General features: G+C 37.6%; 1 protein-coding gene across 1 annotated transcript in view; it reads left to right on the forward strand.

Annotated features, from left to right (window-relative positions):
• Window positions 1-17437, forward strand: part of DNAH12 (dynein axonemal heavy chain 12) — a 276436-nt gene that overhangs the window by 163583 nt on the left and 95416 nt on the right. Inside the window, exons 43-47 of the mRNA XM_036266455.1 lie at window positions 1503-1802; window positions 3285-3463; window positions 4858-5050; window positions 10334-10495; window positions 14590-14784. Coding sequence (XP_036122348.1) covers window positions 1503-1802; window positions 3285-3463; window positions 4858-5050; window positions 10334-10495; window positions 14590-14784 — 1029 coding nt within the window. The remainder of the gene's footprint in view (window positions 1-1502; window positions 1803-3284; window positions 3464-4857; window positions 5051-10333; window positions 10496-14589; window positions 14785-17437) is intronic.

The following is a 17437-nucleotide window of genomic DNA, read 5'->3' on the forward strand; positions in this document are numbered from 1 at the left end:
CTGGCCGGTTTGGCTCAGCGGTTAGAGCGTTGGCCTGCGGTCCTGAGAGACCCGGGTTCAGTTCCTGCTAAGGGCATGTACCTCGGTTGCAGTTTGTCCCCGGCCCTGGTTGGGTTGTGCGGGTGGCAACCACTCGGTGTGTCCCTTTCACGTCGATGTTTCTTTCTCTCTCTCTCCTTCCCAGTCTATCTGAACAAAATATAGAAAAATGTCTTTGGGTGAGGATTAAAAAAAAAAAAAATCAATAAAACATATTAAAATAAAATAAACTTAAGTAGCTTATGACTATATTTTTAGACAGATCATTAATTTAGGATTAACCGTGAAAAAAATTATAAGGAAACACAAGGGTGGGAATTGAAAACAAGATTGCCCATATGACCAAAGAACAGCTCTTAATTTATTCAGCGTGTTAATCTGCCTCTGCTTAGAGGCCAGTGCCAGCCTTATTGTTAATGGTAAAAGGAAAAAAAAATGTATCCAAGGTAAATCGGTGATAATCTCATTGAACTGAGCTTTGAGGAGCCTTGATGAAGTGGGGTTCACTTTGGGATCATTGCAACCAGAAGCAAAAAGCACCCCCTCCCCCCACCAGAATCATTCCATCAGTTTCCAAGAGTATTGTATCTTTCTAAAGGTCTTCTCATCTTGTTCCAGTAGAAAATTTGTGCTGTTAAAATAGAGAAACTATGGGCAAAGAAATAGTACATTGTAATTACTATACTTATTCTGATACAGAAAAGTGCTTCTGTTTATAAAATATGATATTTATATTTCAGGCATTTCCTGAAAGAGGGGAAAGTTGTTCAGGCAGAACGGGATACAGAAAGGATCCCTTTCCCCATTGACCTACCAAATATAGAGGTTAGGAAAGGGAGGTTAATCATAGAACACATATAAACAAAAAATAATTTCATTTTTTTTTCAGGCTACATTATAAAAGATTTAATTTATCTTCCTTAAAGAAAATATTAAACTTTATTTGGTGAATTCAGCATATAGCCAGTTAAGATGGAAGAAGGGCGAGAGAGAAAATAAGAAAAAGAAGAGAAGGAAGAGAACACATTGGTTTGTTTTGAAGTCAGTGGTAGTCAAAAGGAAATTGTTTCATTCTTTTCTTCATTTGGAATGCTTCAGAATGAGTTACCTGATTTCATTTTCTACTAAAGTTTTTGTTAACTACTTAATCCCAGGGCATTCACTTTTAAATGGCACAGGCATACTAACTGGGAAATAAAAGCATTGTTGCTTCTTGGGCTTGAATGGAATTAGGTAATATTAAGTTCCCTCAAATTTATAATGCCTGATTGAGTACTGTAAACCAAAAAAATAAAATAAAATATAAGAAGATGTCTGTCATGCTAGGCTTAAGTATTATGCAATTTTCCAGGCCATATAGTCTGATAGGATAAGTAAAATATTTTATATAACATATAATTTATTATCTGGCTTTGCTAATTATAAGCATTTTATTTTTGCTTTGTTGCTTTTTTCATATTCAGATATATAAACAATCCATGGAAAATCTTTTGCCCACTCCTACAAAATCTCATTATACTTTCAACTTGAGGGATTTTTCACGTGTCATCCAGGGCTGCTTACTCATGGAAAGAGAGGCTGTGGAGAGCAAGCACACCATGGTCCGGCTATTTGTGCATGAAGTTCTTCGAGTGTTTTATGATCGCCTCATTAATGATGAGGATCGATACTGGCTGTTCAATTTAATCAAAGTTGTTATAAAGGATCAATTTAAAGAATCATTTGATAGTGTCTTTTCACATTTGAGGAAAGAGAACGCACCCGTGAGTATATTTAGTGATTAAAAACATTAAGTTAGCCCTGGCCAGTTTGGCTCAGCGGTTAGAGCGTCGGCCTGCGGTCCGGAGAGACCTGGGTTCGGATCCTGCTAAGGGCACGTACTTCGGTTGCAGTTTGTCCCCGGCCCTGGTTGGTCGTGCGGGTGGCAGCCACTCGATGTGTCCCTTCACGTCGATGTTTCTCTCTCTCTCTCTCCCTCCCCCTCTATCTGTACAAAAAATGGAAAAATATCCTCTGGTGAGGATTAAAAAAATAAAAAATAAAAAAAATAAAAAAAACATTAAGTTAAAACAGTACAATAGTACCCTGGCCCATGTGACTTATTTGGTTGAGCATCCTCCCATGCACGGAAAGGTCTCCAGTTTGATTTCTGGTCAGGTTTTGGGCTTGATCAATCCCTGGTAAAAGGCATGCAAGAGGCAGCCGATCGATATTTTGCTGTCACATCTATGTTTCTCTCTCTCTCTCTCTCTCCTTCTCCTTTTCTCTCTCTCTGAAAAAAACAAACAAAAAAAATAGTATAATAGCATGAATTGTTATCGTTAACTTATCTTTAAAAAACATTGCTTCTTGCCCAACCAGTGTGGCTCACTGGTTGAGCTTCGACCAGTGTACCAAGAGGTCGCTGGTTTGATTCCTAGTTAGGGCACATGCCCACGCTGTGGGCCTAATCCCCAGTTCCAGGCATGTAGGAGGCAGCCAATCGATGTTTCTATCTCTCTCTCCGTCCCCCTCTCTAAAATCAATAAAGAAAAAAAAATGCTGCTTCTTAATTATCATATTCTTTAAACTTTCCTCATAGATAGATATTTATTTTGAGAAAGTTTGTCTTTAGAGAAAGTATTAATGTAACATAAAAGTTATTTAAAGAATAAAAGTTTACATGATAGGGATTAAATGATATAATAGATGTAAAGTGTTTAACATGGTGACCATCCCTTATTAACTACAATAAATGGGAGTCACACAGAATGATTTCTCCAGTCTCTTGGGGGTAGGGGAAACATTTTTTTAAATACAAAAAAAAGCTCTTTTTTTATTTTTTAATTAATTAATTTATTTTTAAATACATTTTTATTGATTTTTTTTAAAGGAGAAATAGAAACATCAATGTGAGAGAGAGACATTAATCAGCTGCCTCGTGCACACCCCCTCCTAGGGATCGAGCCCGAAACCCGGGCATGTGCCCTTATTGAGAATCAAACCAGGACCTCTCAGTCCATGGGACAACACTCAATCCACTGAAGCACACCGGCTGGGCAAAAGCTCATTTTAAAAAATTTCCTAAGGATATAATTTTAGGTATTAAATTTACAATGATATTATTTACTATCCTAATGTTTAAAAGAATTATCTGATTGATAATCATCCTATAACATGGACAAAACAAAATTTTCCATAATATTTTCTTAAACTTATTTTAGAAAAAATTTTTGTTTTATAATTTTTTTATTTTTGTTCTATAGGTAACTGAAAAGGACTTAAGAAATCTTATGTTTGGTGACTACATGAATCCTGACCTTGAAGGAGATGAAAGAGTTTATATTGAAATTCCAAATATTCATCATTTTAATGACATTGTGGACCAATGCTTAGATGAATATAATCAAACTCACAAAACAAGAATGAATCTTGTAATTTTCAGGTACCTACATTTGGTATTAATGGTTGAAATTACTATTTATAAAAATTTATGGTGTAATATTTTAAATGTATAAAAAGTTATAAGAAAAACTATGGTGAATAACCTTGTACCCATAACTGAGCTTAGGACATAAAATATTAGCAATTTATTTGAAATCCCTTGTGTAGCCAACCTTCCCTCACTGCTTCCCCATTGAACCCTGTAGACGTAAAAGAAAACTTTTGTGTCTTTGGACTTTTACTACATGTATGTTCCTAAACATGATATATGCACTATCTTATTTTGCATGTTTAAAACTCATATAAATGATATCATACTGTTTGTACTCTTCTGCAAGTTGGTTTATTCCATATTGTTTGCGACATTCGCACATAAAAAATGATTTTTTACTACTACATTTCATTCCACTGTATAAATGTAACAATATGTAGTCATTCTTCTAGGATAGACTTTTAGGTGTCTTCTAGTTTTTGCAATTATAAAAAAGGTTTGAATGTTCATGTCTCCTTGGGTACCTGTGTATGAATTTCTCTAGGTTATATTCCTAGAAGTGAAATTATGATGTCATGGTATGTAAGCATCTTCTACTTTACTAAGCTTTGCCAAAGTGCCTTCAAAAATGATTTTTGGTTTTTTTTGTTTTTTGTTTTTTGTTTTTGTTTTTTTTTTATCCTCACCCGAGGATATCTTTCCATCTTTCGTACAGATAGAGTGGGAGGGAGAGAGAGAGAGAAACATCGAAGTGAAGGGACACATCCAGTGGCCGCCACCCGCACGACCAACCAGGGCCGGGGACAAACTGCAACCGAAGTTCGTGCCCTCAGCGGGAACCGTACCCGGGTCTCTCCGGACCGCAGGCCGACGCTCTAACCGCTGAGCCAAACTGGCCAGGGCAAAATGATTTTTGTTTTTAAGAGCTTATATTTCCTGCCCTTGCCAATACTTAGGATTGCCAGATTTGGTAAATTTTGCCAGTCTAAGGAGAGTGGCTCTAACTTTAATTTCCCTAATTACTAGTGAGACTATCTTTCCTGAATTTGTTATTTTGTGAATAACTGATATCTTATTTCTCACAAAGAAATCCTTTTATTCAACAATTAAAGAAATGTTTTAAGTAAAAGTAACAATGTACTTCAAGTATAAGTGGTTACAATTTCATTTTATTTCTATAATTTGTGTATTACATTTCCTGAATTTGTACTTGAAGTAATTTTCCTTTGCATCAAATGATCCAACTGTAACTGCTTTTGAAAAATCACACATTTTTGATGATTACTTCTCTAAAATTGATATTAGACAGCAAGGCTATCCTTCTAGGAAAGTAAAACAATAGTAATGTATAAGTATATATTTACATTTATACTTTAAAGTAATACAATATTGATATTTTTTAGGTATGTATTAGAACATCTATCACGAATATGTCGAATTCTAAAGCAGTCTGGTGGAAATGCTTTGCTTGTTGGACTTGGAGGAAGTGGTCGTCAATCTTTAACTCGTCTGGCTACATCCATGGCAAAAATGCAGATTTTCCAACCAGAAATTTCTAAGAGCTATGGTATAAATGAGTGGAGAGATGATCTGAAGGTAAAATTATGAAAAAATACAGTGTCTAAAATAATATCAGTGCATTCTTTTACCTGTGAAGAGAGAGCCAACCTGTATAGCTATGTGCTGAATATATTGGTGATAATGATAATGTTATTTATAGAGTAGTTACTGTGTGTACTGAGCACTGTACTAAGTGCTTTACATACATGATTTCATTCTATAGGTATAACAATTCAGTGAAGCAGGTATGGTTGTCTCTGTAGTTTACTGATGAGAAAACTGAAGTTGAGCTTAGCTTCTTTGGAGCTAGCTATCTTCCTATCCCAATAACCAACAGAATAGTGGAGTGCATACTCATGTGTATACAACTCTATGGGCCCCAGAAGAAAGACAACTCAAAGTGAAAAACGGAAGGGATATATTTATTGCTGGACTTTATTTCATTTTTATTGACCCTCACATACTAAATTTCTACATCTTAAAACTTAACATAAAGAAAAGATAGCATTTGAGATCTCTTTTAATGATATTATTTACAACTATAAACTTTCCTCTTTGCACTGCTTTATCTGTTGCTATATTGGGCTTTTATTTTCATCTGTTTCAAGAAATTTCTAATTTTATTTGTGATTTCTTCTTTGACCCATTGGTTAGTTAAGAGTTTGTTGTTAAATTACCATATATTTGTGAATTTTTTAGTTTTCCTTCGATTTATTTCTAGTTTTATTCCATTATGATCAGAAAAGATGCTTGGTATAATTTAAATGTTCTTAAATTTGTTAAGACTTCACTGTGGCCTAACATATAATCTATCCTAGAGAATGTTCTACATACACTTACAAAGAATGTGTATTCTGCTGTTGTTGGGTGCAGTGTTTTGTACAATCTGTCCAGTCTAATTGGTTTATAGTGTTATTCAAATCCTTCATTTTCTTATTGATCTTCTGTCTGGTTGTTCTTTTATTGAAAGTTTGGGTGTTGATGTCTCCTAAGATTGTGTTGCTTTTCTTCCTTCAGTTTTGTCAATGTTTGTTTCATATATTTAGGAGCTCTGCTATTTGGTGAATAGATATTTATAATTATTATATCTTCCTGATGAAATGACCTTTTCTGTTTTTGCTTTTCTTAATCCTCACTTGAGTATACTTTTTTCCATTGATCTTCTTTGGGGTTGTGCGTGTGGCTTTATTCCAGTATATACAGGTGCTTTTGGCTATTTTTTTTATTTTTTATTTTTATTTTTTTTATTGATTAATTTTTGTTACAAATGATTCTCCTTTTTTCCCCCACTGATTCCCCCCTCCCCCTTCCCTCCCCGCCCCTTCCCCCGATTGTTGTCCATGTCCACTGTTCATGCATACATGCATATAAATTCTGTTGTTCATCCCTCTCTCACCTCCCCACTCCTTAGGGGATTGTCCTCAAACTGTTATGTTCATTATATTCCAGAAATCAGTGAGATCATATGAAATTTGTCTTTCTCTGTTTGGCTTGTTTCACTTAGGATGATACTTTCCAGGTCCCTCCATGTAGTCTCAAAGGATAAGAGATCTTTCTTTCTTACCGCTGCGTAGTACTCCATTGTGTATATGTACCACAGCTTTTTTATCCATTCGTCTACTGATGGGCACTTGGGCTGTTTCCAGATCTTAGCGATTGTAAATAGTGCTGCTACAAAGATGGGGGTACATATATTCTTTCTGATTGGTGTTTTATGCTTCGTAGGGTATATTCCTAGAAGTGGGATCACTGGGTCAAATGGGAGATCAATTTTTAATTTTTTGAGGTGACACCATATTGTTTTCCATAGTGGCTGCACCAGTCTGCATTCCCACCAACAGTGTACTAGAGTCCCCTTTTCTCCACACCCTCGCCAACACTTGTTGTTTGATGATTTGTTGATGGCGGCCATTCTGACAGGTGTGAGGTGATACCTCATTGTTGTTTTGATTTGCATCTCTCTGATGATTAGTGATGATGAACATTTCTTCATATGTCTCTTAGCCATTAGTTCACTGAGGTTCTCACTAAGTTCATTGAGCATCCTTATAAGCAGTATTTTGAACTCAGTATCTGTTAGGTTGCTTATCTCCCTTTCGCTTAGTTCTTTTATTGGGGTTTTGTTCTGTTCTTTCATTTGGGACCTGTTTCTTTGTATCCTCATTTTGGCTGCCTCCCTGTGTTTGTTTCTGTGTATTACTTAATGAGAGGTATGGGGCTCGCTGAGACCCAGTGCTGCTCGTTTGAAAGAATTTAGAAAAAACCTGAAGCAGGATCCAAGACCGGCCAATCCTATGGTTAAGCAAGTGGCAACAGCTTGAAAGTTGTGTGGGGCGGGGCGGGGCCTCAGGGAGTCAGCAGGGCGGGGCTACCAGTGTGAGCCAGGTTGCTGGAGTCCCAGATATGGCTTCTGTCTGCCGCCCCCGGGAAGGGCTCACCAAAGGAACAAAGGCCTCTGACAGCACGTTTGTCCCCGAGGAAGCCCCCTCTCCAGCGCTCGCTCCAGTGCCAAACCGCTCAGTTCTTCCCTGTATGTCTCTGGTGCCCCTCGAGCTGCCTCCCCTCCGAGCTTAGAGGGAGAGAGTCGGATAAGTCCGTGCGCCGGCCCTTTAAGGAGCTGCCTGGGGCTCCAGCCGCTTCAGCCTCCCTGAGCCTCAGTTTCTGCTGGTTTTTCCAGCCAGAAGTTATGGGGACTTCTCTTCCTGGCACTGGAACCCTGAACGGGGCACCTGGTGTGGGACAGGGACCCCTCAGTCCTCAGGGAGGACCTTCCCAGCCGCGGGATCCTCCTGATTTTTATCCACCACGCTTGGGTGTGGGACCAGCCCGTCTGCCTCCGTCCCTCCTACCAGTCTGGATGTGGCTGCTGCTTTAATTCCGTAGTTGTAGGACTTCATTCAGCTTGATTTCAGGCGGTTTTGAATGATGGTTGTTCTGTAGTTTAGTTGTAACTTTGATGTGGTTGTGGGAGGACGGGATACCGCGTTTACCTACGCCACCATCTTGACTGGAAGTCGCTTTTGGCTATTTTAATTTCCTTTTTCTTCTCATGAGCTTTCAGTTTTGTTTTCTATTATATTCCCCTGCCCTTAATCTCTTTCTCTCCCTGCCACCTGTTGGTGGAACTTCAGAGTCTGCTGCTCCATTGCACTGGGGTGCTCATCTCTGTTTTCAGTGTCTCTCCAAGCTCTTTTTCAAACTAGGTCCTGTTTCTGTCAGTGTTAAGAGTCAGGCAAGACAGAAATAAGTGCCTCAGGCAGACCCCAGGCAAAGCCAGAATACTAGATGCAAATTCTAGTCTATTCCTTCAGTCCTGCGTGAGGAGCCAGGAATTGATGGTATTCTCCTGATTTTGTTACTCTGTGCTGGGTGAGAAAAATGCAATGCATTCCCTTACCCTCCTTGCATTGTCTCTTCTCTTTTATATGTACTCCTAGGGGTGCTGTAGCCTCTTAATTAGTTTCTAGAGTTCTCACACAGGTATTTTGTTCTACAGATTGCTAATTTGGTATTCCAGAGGAGAAAGGGGCCTGTAGTTTCCTAGTCTGTCATCTCCCTAATTGCACTCTCTGGTTTCTTCATTTGTAAAATTTGGATAATACCACCTAGTTCATAGGTTATTATGATTAAATTATACTATGTATTGTAAGACTCTTTGTAATACTCCTGGCATATAATTAGTATTTTGAAATTTTTTATATTTTTCTATTTGGAAATAGTTTCACACATTGTATATTTAAATATGACTTTTAAATATAGTGAGGCTTATGGCAATAAATTAAATCTGTTTATTTATATTTTTCTATTATTTTAATATAATTATTATAAAAAGTAACACTATAAAATTCACATGATTAGATACAATACTTTTTAATTGTATTTATTTATTTTAAATCCTCACCCAAGGATATTTTTCCATTTTTCTTCAGATAGAATGTGAGGGGGAGAAAGAGAAAGAGAAACATTGATGTGAGAGAGATACTTTAATTGGTTACCTCCCGCAGGACCCTGACCAGGGCCAGTGACTGAACCACAACTAAGGTATGTGCCCTTAACCAGAATCAACCCTGAGACTCATTGGTCCTCGAGCCGACGCTCTAACCACTGAGCAAAACCAGGCAGGGCAATTCAGTACTTTTTAAAAAGATGGCTTGTCTAGTTTTGATGATAGAAAACTATTTCTAAAATCTAACAGCCTGCATACTGGTAGATGGCTTTAATAAAAAAGAAAAGAAAAGAAAAGAAATAGTTGTTTTGTTTTGTTATTAGAGAAAGAGGAAGGGAGAGTGAGATAGAAACATTGATGTGAGAAACATGGATCAGCTGCCTCCTGCACGCCCCCTACTGGGGATCAAGCCTGAAACCCAGGCATGTGCCCTGACTGGGAATCAAACAGGGACCTCTCAGTTTATAGGACAGTGCTCAATTTACTGAGCCACACTGGCCGGGCAAAGGGCATAGTTTTGTATAACAGTTATTTAAATGATATAATTTATTTAAAACATATTTAATATATTATTTAAAAGTAAAAGTTTATTTTAAAAATCATTTACAGAAGTAGTGATACTATTTTTGCTTGAAATATACTCAGTGGTATGCTGGCAAATGTTTAACAACCAACTCTCCAGGATGTTGAGGAGACCCTCTCATTTGTAGCATTTGAAAATTTCAGTTCTACCACCCCAAATAAGTCAGCTCCAGCATACCACTGAGTTCATATCTTTATATTAGTTGGGAATCTTTGGTTGCAATTGAAAAACAAAATAAAAAGCTCAAATTAGCTTAAGCAAAAGACAGAGTTATTATCTTACATGACTTAAGAGTCCAGAGGGTAGATAGGCTTTTGACATGGCTGAATTTACTGGCTCAAATTACGTCTTTAGCAATTACTTTTTCTATCTCTTGCTCCCTTCCATTTGGCTCATTTCTCTAGCAGACTCATTCCATTTGGTGACACAGTTGGCCTCTAGTAGTTCTAAATTACTGACCTTTGTCTTTTCCATCGCAGCATGACAGAAATTCTTTCTGTTTTTATGGCCCTCTTAGTGCCTGAAATAAGACTGTGATTGGGCCCACTTAATCATATGCCCTCCTCTGAATCAGTGACTATGTCTCAGGGTCTGGGAAACTCTAACCATTTGGGGGTCTCCTACCTAGAGGATGGGCAAAATGGAGGCCCTGATTGACAGCCCACCAGAAGCGGGGAGAAGGTACTACTCTAAAATTAAGAAGTTGTTATCAAAAGAAGGAGAAAGGAAGAGAAAACAAAAACAACAGATGTCTACCATATTCTGCTTATAAGTACACTTTTACTTTAAGGGTCTATTAAAGAATGTGGGCATGAGAGGCCAGAAGACAGTCTTTCTAATCACGGACACGCAGATTAAAGAGGAAGCTTTTCTAGAGGATATCGACAGTATGCTCAATACCGGAGAAGTACCTAACATTTTTGCAGCAGATGAAAAACAAGAAGTGATGGAGGTAAATACTTTTTTAGGGAGTGCCTGTCCCAGCACAGAAATGTTCTTATCTTGAAACTTTTTCTTTGCTCCTTAGGATAAATATAGCTTGTGCAGAAGATTTCAGTAATTAAAATTTTAAGTTTGTTATTTTAATTATGTTTAATTATCTTTTGTGATGAATTTTTAATTGCTTCTACTATAGTTGTGAGACAGAATTTTTTATTTACAATTCCTTTTTCCATGTTTGTTTTATCTAGCATGTTTTATGAGTGATTAGAGATTAAAAAAATTTTTTTTATTGATTTTAGAGAGAGGAAGGGAGAGAAACATCAGTGAGAGAGAACATTGATTGGTCGCCTCCTGCATGACCCACACTGGGGATTTGGCCCACAACCTGGGCATGTGCCCTGACCGGGAATTGAAGTGGCAACCTCTTAGTACGTGGGTCAACACTCAACCACTGAGCCACACCAGCCAGGCAATGATTAGAGATTTAAAAATCACGTCTTAGGGTTACAATGATATGCGAAAACAGCTTTAAAACACTACTGGATTAGCTTGTATGGTTAACCACTGGTTAGAATATTTCAAAACCCTTAATAAAACTACTTGTCTTAATAATTTCAACATATCTGAGTGTCATGCTTTCTGATTAAATTGACAAAAAACACAACTGTGAAGCACCCCCTACTTCAGATGTCTTGATCTTTGACCACCATTTCTAAGAACTTCCCCCTGCAAGACCTCTGCTAGTAATTTCCCCTTTCTCATTACCACAACTGTTTTACCCACAGAATACTTTACTCACACCTGGATGCTCCAGTGATAACATCTGGAGTAAAATGGATTCACTCTCGTTCAAGCACCCTGCCTTTCTCTTGTATGGAATGGAAATATCATATATTATAGTTCCTCATACATAGGGTTGTTGTGAGGTCTGAGGATCAAATGAAATAAAGCATTTATGGAATGTCAGACATTTAAAAAGCCCTCAGAATATGGTACATTACCAGTTTGTGGTCTGAGTGGGGAAGGAGGAGGAGGAAAATAAAAAAAATATATATATATATATATACACATATATATACATATACATGTGTGTGTGTGTGTATATGTGTGTGTGTGTGTGTGTGTATAAATCTACCAAGTTCTCTATTTTAATCTGGGCAATGTCAAGGATTTGTCGAAGAATTATTCTCCTAATTCATAGGATAAATGCATCCCCCATACTCCCATTCAGGGAATAGTCACCTTTGGGGAGTGTGATTTCCTAAACTTTGCTTAGGCTTTCTTGCTCATTTTAGCTATTGTTTATCTTTTCCTCTTGTCACTTTGCTACAACACTTGCTTCACTACTGTTTTATTATATGATCCAACAGTGGCCTTAAGAACTTCTTTTCTTCATGTTCCACCCAAGCCTAGGAACACTATTATCAATTTACCCAAAAGAATATATCGCCTGGCCAGTATGGCTCAGTGGTTGAGTGTTGACCCATGCACCAAGAGGTTACCAGTTTGATTCTAGGTCAGGACCCATGCCCAGGTTGTGGGCCAAATCCCCAGTGGGGGTCATGCAGGAGGTGGCTAATCGATGTTCTCTCACATAGATGTTTCTCTCTCTCCCCCTCTCCCTTCCTCTCTCTCTAAAATCAATAAAGAAAAAAAAAAAAAAACTTAGAATAAAAGAATATAGCCATGGTCAGATCTCAGGGGTATTTCTGACCTTTTGCTTCTTTGTGACTGTGATCCTTGAAGGTCTTTGTAGGACCCAGAGCACAGGCTCCCTTTTGCCCCACAATTTATCAGATACTGTCCCACAGAACAGAACCCTGTAAAGGGCCAGAAAAAGTAGACAGTTGATCCAGAGATTTGGATCAAGAGCTATGTATGAGTTAGGATCTCCCCAGGAATACAACCAATAGGTTGGATCTCTATGTTTATCTCTATTTCTATCTTATGTCTCTCTCTTTGTCTCTCTTTCTGTCTCTCTGTCTCTCTCTATATATATATACATGTGTATATATATATATGTGTGTGTGTGTGTTTGTGTGTGTGTGTGTATGAAAGGTCTATTATGTTCTTTCCACACTGTACATCATCCTGTGCATCCCACTTTGAAGACCATGTCTTGGACTTTGCTTATTTCATCCCTTTGACAAAGATTTTACTTTAAACCTCATTCCTCATAACTGACCTCTATATCTTGGCTCTGGCATTACCTAGAGGGCACCTCTTAAAGACTCAGCATGTCTTTCTGACTTCATCAGAGTTCTAGCCTCAGGCGAACATTTCCAGATGACTTTTTCCTCTGTGCTATTTGCACTCCCTGCAGAATTAAGTTATTCCAGCATTTTTCTCAATGTGGCAGTGACTTCCTATTTACCACATTTAGTGCAGATAGGCCACCTGGACATAATTTTTTATAAAGTGACACTGATCCTAGTAATCATAATTTGAGAATTGCCATCAGAATGCATATACTGTGTTAATTTACAGTTTTCTATGGATATAGCTATCACATTGAGTAGAACATAGTTATAGGAGAGAATTCTTTTTGAAATAAATTCATTGTAGTAACAATGGAAATTATATGATCATTGTGACCATTCCCTACATAAAAATTTTTCTTAACAAGGAGAAATGTAGGATATAAAATAAAAGCTAACAGTTACCTACATGGCAAGAACTATTCTAAGTGTTCACATTATAACTCATTTGATCCCTCAACAACCTTCTGATGTAGATACTCTTTTCCTCATTTTAAAGGTGAGGACACTAAGTTACAGAGAGGTGAAATAACTTTTCCCCAGGTTGCATAGGTAATAAACTGCAAGTTGGTGCTTTAATTCAAGAAGTTTTGTTCTGGAGCCATTATGCCTACTCTCACCTAAAATGCCTTTTTTATATAAAGATATAAAAAGAAATAAAATCAAGTGACCATAGTTTTATTACCAGAGAACCCTATTTACATTTTTATGCAAATATCTTAAATGTAAAATTAGAGAATTCAAACAGCATAAGAATGTCCAAAGTGAAAAAAGAATGATATAAACGAAGAAAAATGTCCAATATAAAAAATGAAAGCCTCCCTCTCACATTGTCCTGTAAGTCCATCTCATCAAAAGTAACCACTACTAATAGTTCTTTGTGATTGTTTCCATAAAAAGGTGTATCCATACACCTGACATTTGTTGTTGTTGTTGTTGTTAAATCCTCACCTGAGGATATTTTTCCATTAATTTTTTTTTTTTTTTTTTTTTTTTTTTTTTACGATAGAGTGGAAGGGAGGGAGGGGGAGAGAGAAAGAGAGAAAGATCAATGTGAGAGAAACACATCAATTGGTTGCCTACTGTACAACCCTGACCAGGGCCAGGGATTGAACCTGCAATCCAGGTACATGCCCTTGATTGAACCCGCAACCCTTTGGTCTATGAGGCCAATGCTCTAACTGCTGAGTCAAACTGGCCAGGGCCCTGACATATTTTTTAATTTAACAAGGAAGATCATATTATATATACCGTTGCACAATTTGTTGGGGGGTATTTTTCACTTATCTTGCTGATCTTGCTATGGTACTTACACTGATACACCTCATTATTTTTAACAATTGTATAAAATTACAATATATGGATGTTTTATGATGTTTTTAGCTAGATGCTTCAGATTTTTTTTCTTAAAAACAATGTTGAATAGCCTGGCCAGTGTGGCTCAGTGGATTGAGCGTCGTCCCATGGATTGAGAAGTCCTGATTTGATTCCTGGTCAGGGCACATGCCCGGGTTTTGGGCTCGATCTGCATTAGGGGGTGGTGCAGTAGGCAGCTGATCCATGTTTCTCTCTCTCTCTCCCCCAGAAAAAAAAAAAAATCAATAAAAATATTTATAAAACAAACGAAACAAAAACAATGTTGAATATATCTTGGTGAACTTTTTGTGCATATCTTATAAGTTAAATTCTTGGCAGATAATTGTTTTTAAATTATAAAATTATGAAGTTGGAAGATGTCTTCTTTAAAGGGGGGTAACAAAAATTCTTAATATTTCAATATCTACTAATCTCATTACCAGCTTACCTATTTTTATTTATCCAGTTTTTATTTTCTGATATTCCCTAGGGTGTTCGTCCTGTAGCTCAGGCTGGCAATAAACATGGTGAACTTAGTCCCTTAGCCCTATTTGCTTTCTTTGTGAATCGCTGCAAAGATAATCTTCATGTTGTAGTGGCCTTTAGCCCCATTGGAGATGCCTTTCGAAATCGCTTGAGACAGTTTCCATCCCTCATCAATTGCTGTACCATTGACTGGTTTCAGGTTTGTAATTGTTTTTTTGGAGGTGGGGGGTGGGGAGGCAACTAAGTCTTTTGGAATTTTACTGAAATCTTACTCAAGCTTCATTAATATAAAGTGTTTCTTTTTTTTTTTTTCCTCTCTTAACTCATTTTTTTTTAATTAATTAGTTTTTGTTACCGATGTTTCTCCTTTTCCCCCCCTGATTCCCCCTCCCCCTCCCTCCCTGCCCTGTCCCCAGCTTTGTTGTCCATGTCCATTGTTCATGCATACATGCATATAAGTTCTGTGGTTTATCTCTCCCCCATAAAGTGTTTCTTGATCACTTACTCTAATGACAGGCATAGTATTTGACACTAGGGACTGATAAGACTACATGATCCCCACAAGGAGCTCACAGGCTAGACTGGAAGACAGAAAAGGCAATCAGCAAATGAGTAGTAACAATTATGTAAAAGAGTTGTAACCTCTGACTTATGAAAATGAGTTAATTGCATATAGGAGGAGTATATTAAGAACCAATAGAATGTATTATGTATACATATATATGTATGTAAAGATATATATATGCATGTATTTATTATATGTCATATATATAACCTACATGACAAGGAATTGGCTCATATGATTATGGAGGCTGAAAACTTCCAAGATCTGCAGTTGGAGAGCTGTAGTGCCAGTTTGAAGGCCAGCCAGCCTGAGATCAATGAGAGCTGATGTTTCAGTTCAAGTCTAAAGATAGGAAAAAAACTGATGTCCCAGATTGAAGATAGTCAGGCAGAAGGAATTCCCCCTTATTCAGGAGAGGGTCAGCCTTTTTTTTTTTTTCAGGCAGGCCTTCAACTGATTGGATGAGGCCCACTCACATTAGGGAGGCAATCTGCTTTTCTCAGTCTGTTGAATTAAATATTAAACTCATCCATAACACACCTCACAGAAACGTCCAGAATAATGTTGGACTAAATATATGGTCAAATTGGCACATAAAATCAACCATCACATGGGGACAGTATGTGCAAAGTAAAACAGTACAGAGGGCATGGTTCATTTAGGCAACTACAAATAGTTTGGTGTGGCTGACTGGCAATGAAAGCAGCAGGAATTAAGTTGGAGCTTTGAGTGGGTTATAAAGGAGTTTATAAATGTACCTATGAATTTGTTGTTATACCAAAGATCCTGCATGATGATTAACAAAACAAGACAAAACAATTGGAGATTGTATGGTGAATGATTTGGAGTGGGGCAAAACAAGAGACAGGATAACCAACTGGGCAGCAATTTCAGTTATGCCAGCATCAAATTGTCACTGCCTATATAAAATCATTAAGTATTTTTGCTTTTGAAAACAGTAGCTCATCATGCCTTCTGTTTAATTATTTTATGACCAATAGAATGTGGACTATTGATCAACCCTGGATAATTTCCTTTAAAAATAAATTTTTGATACTAATTTGTTTTATTCTCTTTTGCCTTTTTGTCAATTGCATGAAAACATAACCTCTTTTGAGGATTGCACATATTTCAGCTAGTGGATGTTTTAGTGTTTATATAGCAATAAAAGTTGTGTGAAATAATTTTGCTTTATGCAAACCATTTCTTAATACTGCTTCCATTAAGCAGCCCAAAAGCAAAACCAAACAAACAAAGTCTGTCCAACCATAAGATTTTCTTTTGTGAAATCTTATAAATGCAGTTCTACTACTTTTGGATATCTTTTTTTTTTTTTTGAATCCTCACCCGAGGACATTTCTCCATTTTTTTGCTCAGGTAGAAAGGGAGGGGAGAGAGAGAGGAACAGAGAGAGAGAAAGAAACATCGACGTGAAGGGGACACATCGAGTGGCTGCCACCCACACAACTGACCAGGGCCAGGGACAAACCGCAACCGAGGTACATGCCCTTAGTGGGAACCAAACCCGGGTCTCTCAGGACCGCAGGCCGATGCTCTAACCGCTGAATCAAACGGGCCAGGGCTGGATATCTTTTTTTTATATATAACATGAGACTTTATGTTTTATTATAAGTGATTCTTTTTGGGGAAATTTTTAAAAAGAAGGAACTGACTGCCAAGCTGGTGTGGCTCGCTGGTTGAGCGTTGACCCATGCACACAGAGGTCACCATTTGATTCCTGGTCAGGGCACATGCCTGGGTTATGGGCCTAATCCCAGTGGGGGGCATGCAGGAGGCGGCCAGTCGATGTTCTCTTTCATTGATGCTTCTGTCTCTCCTCTCCCTTCTTCTCTCTCTAAAATCAGTAAAGAACAAATAAAAACAATTTTAAAAAAGAAGGAACTGAGAGTTGCAAATAGATAAAGGGAGGTTATGTGGTTAACAGAGCAGAACAGAGGTTAACAGAGCAGACCTAGGTTAACAGAGCCTGGGTCGATGAAACTCAGGAAGTGAGTGTAAATCACCTTGTAGCACACAATCAGGAAGGCACTGACTTTTTTTATAGATCTCTAGTCTCCAAAGTAGGGTGTACACTTACCAGAGGTGGCAAAACAATTCAGAGAATAAAGGAAGGAATTATTGGAATATTTATTTTTGTATGAAATATTTCATATGGATTAACATCGACATCCTTGTTCAGTTTGTATAGCCATGTGTCATAGATGATATACAAGGTAACCTGGGGGATTCCTGCAGTGAACTGAAAATTGAAGATATAATGCAATTA

The sequence above is a fragment of the Molossus molossus genome, unplaced genomic scaffold (assembly GCF_014108415.1).
Source record: "Molossus molossus isolate mMolMol1 unplaced genomic scaffold, mMolMol1.p scaffold_m16_p_18, whole genome shotgun sequence".
NCBI lineage: Eukaryota > Metazoa > Chordata > Mammalia > Chiroptera > Molossidae > Molossus > Molossus molossus.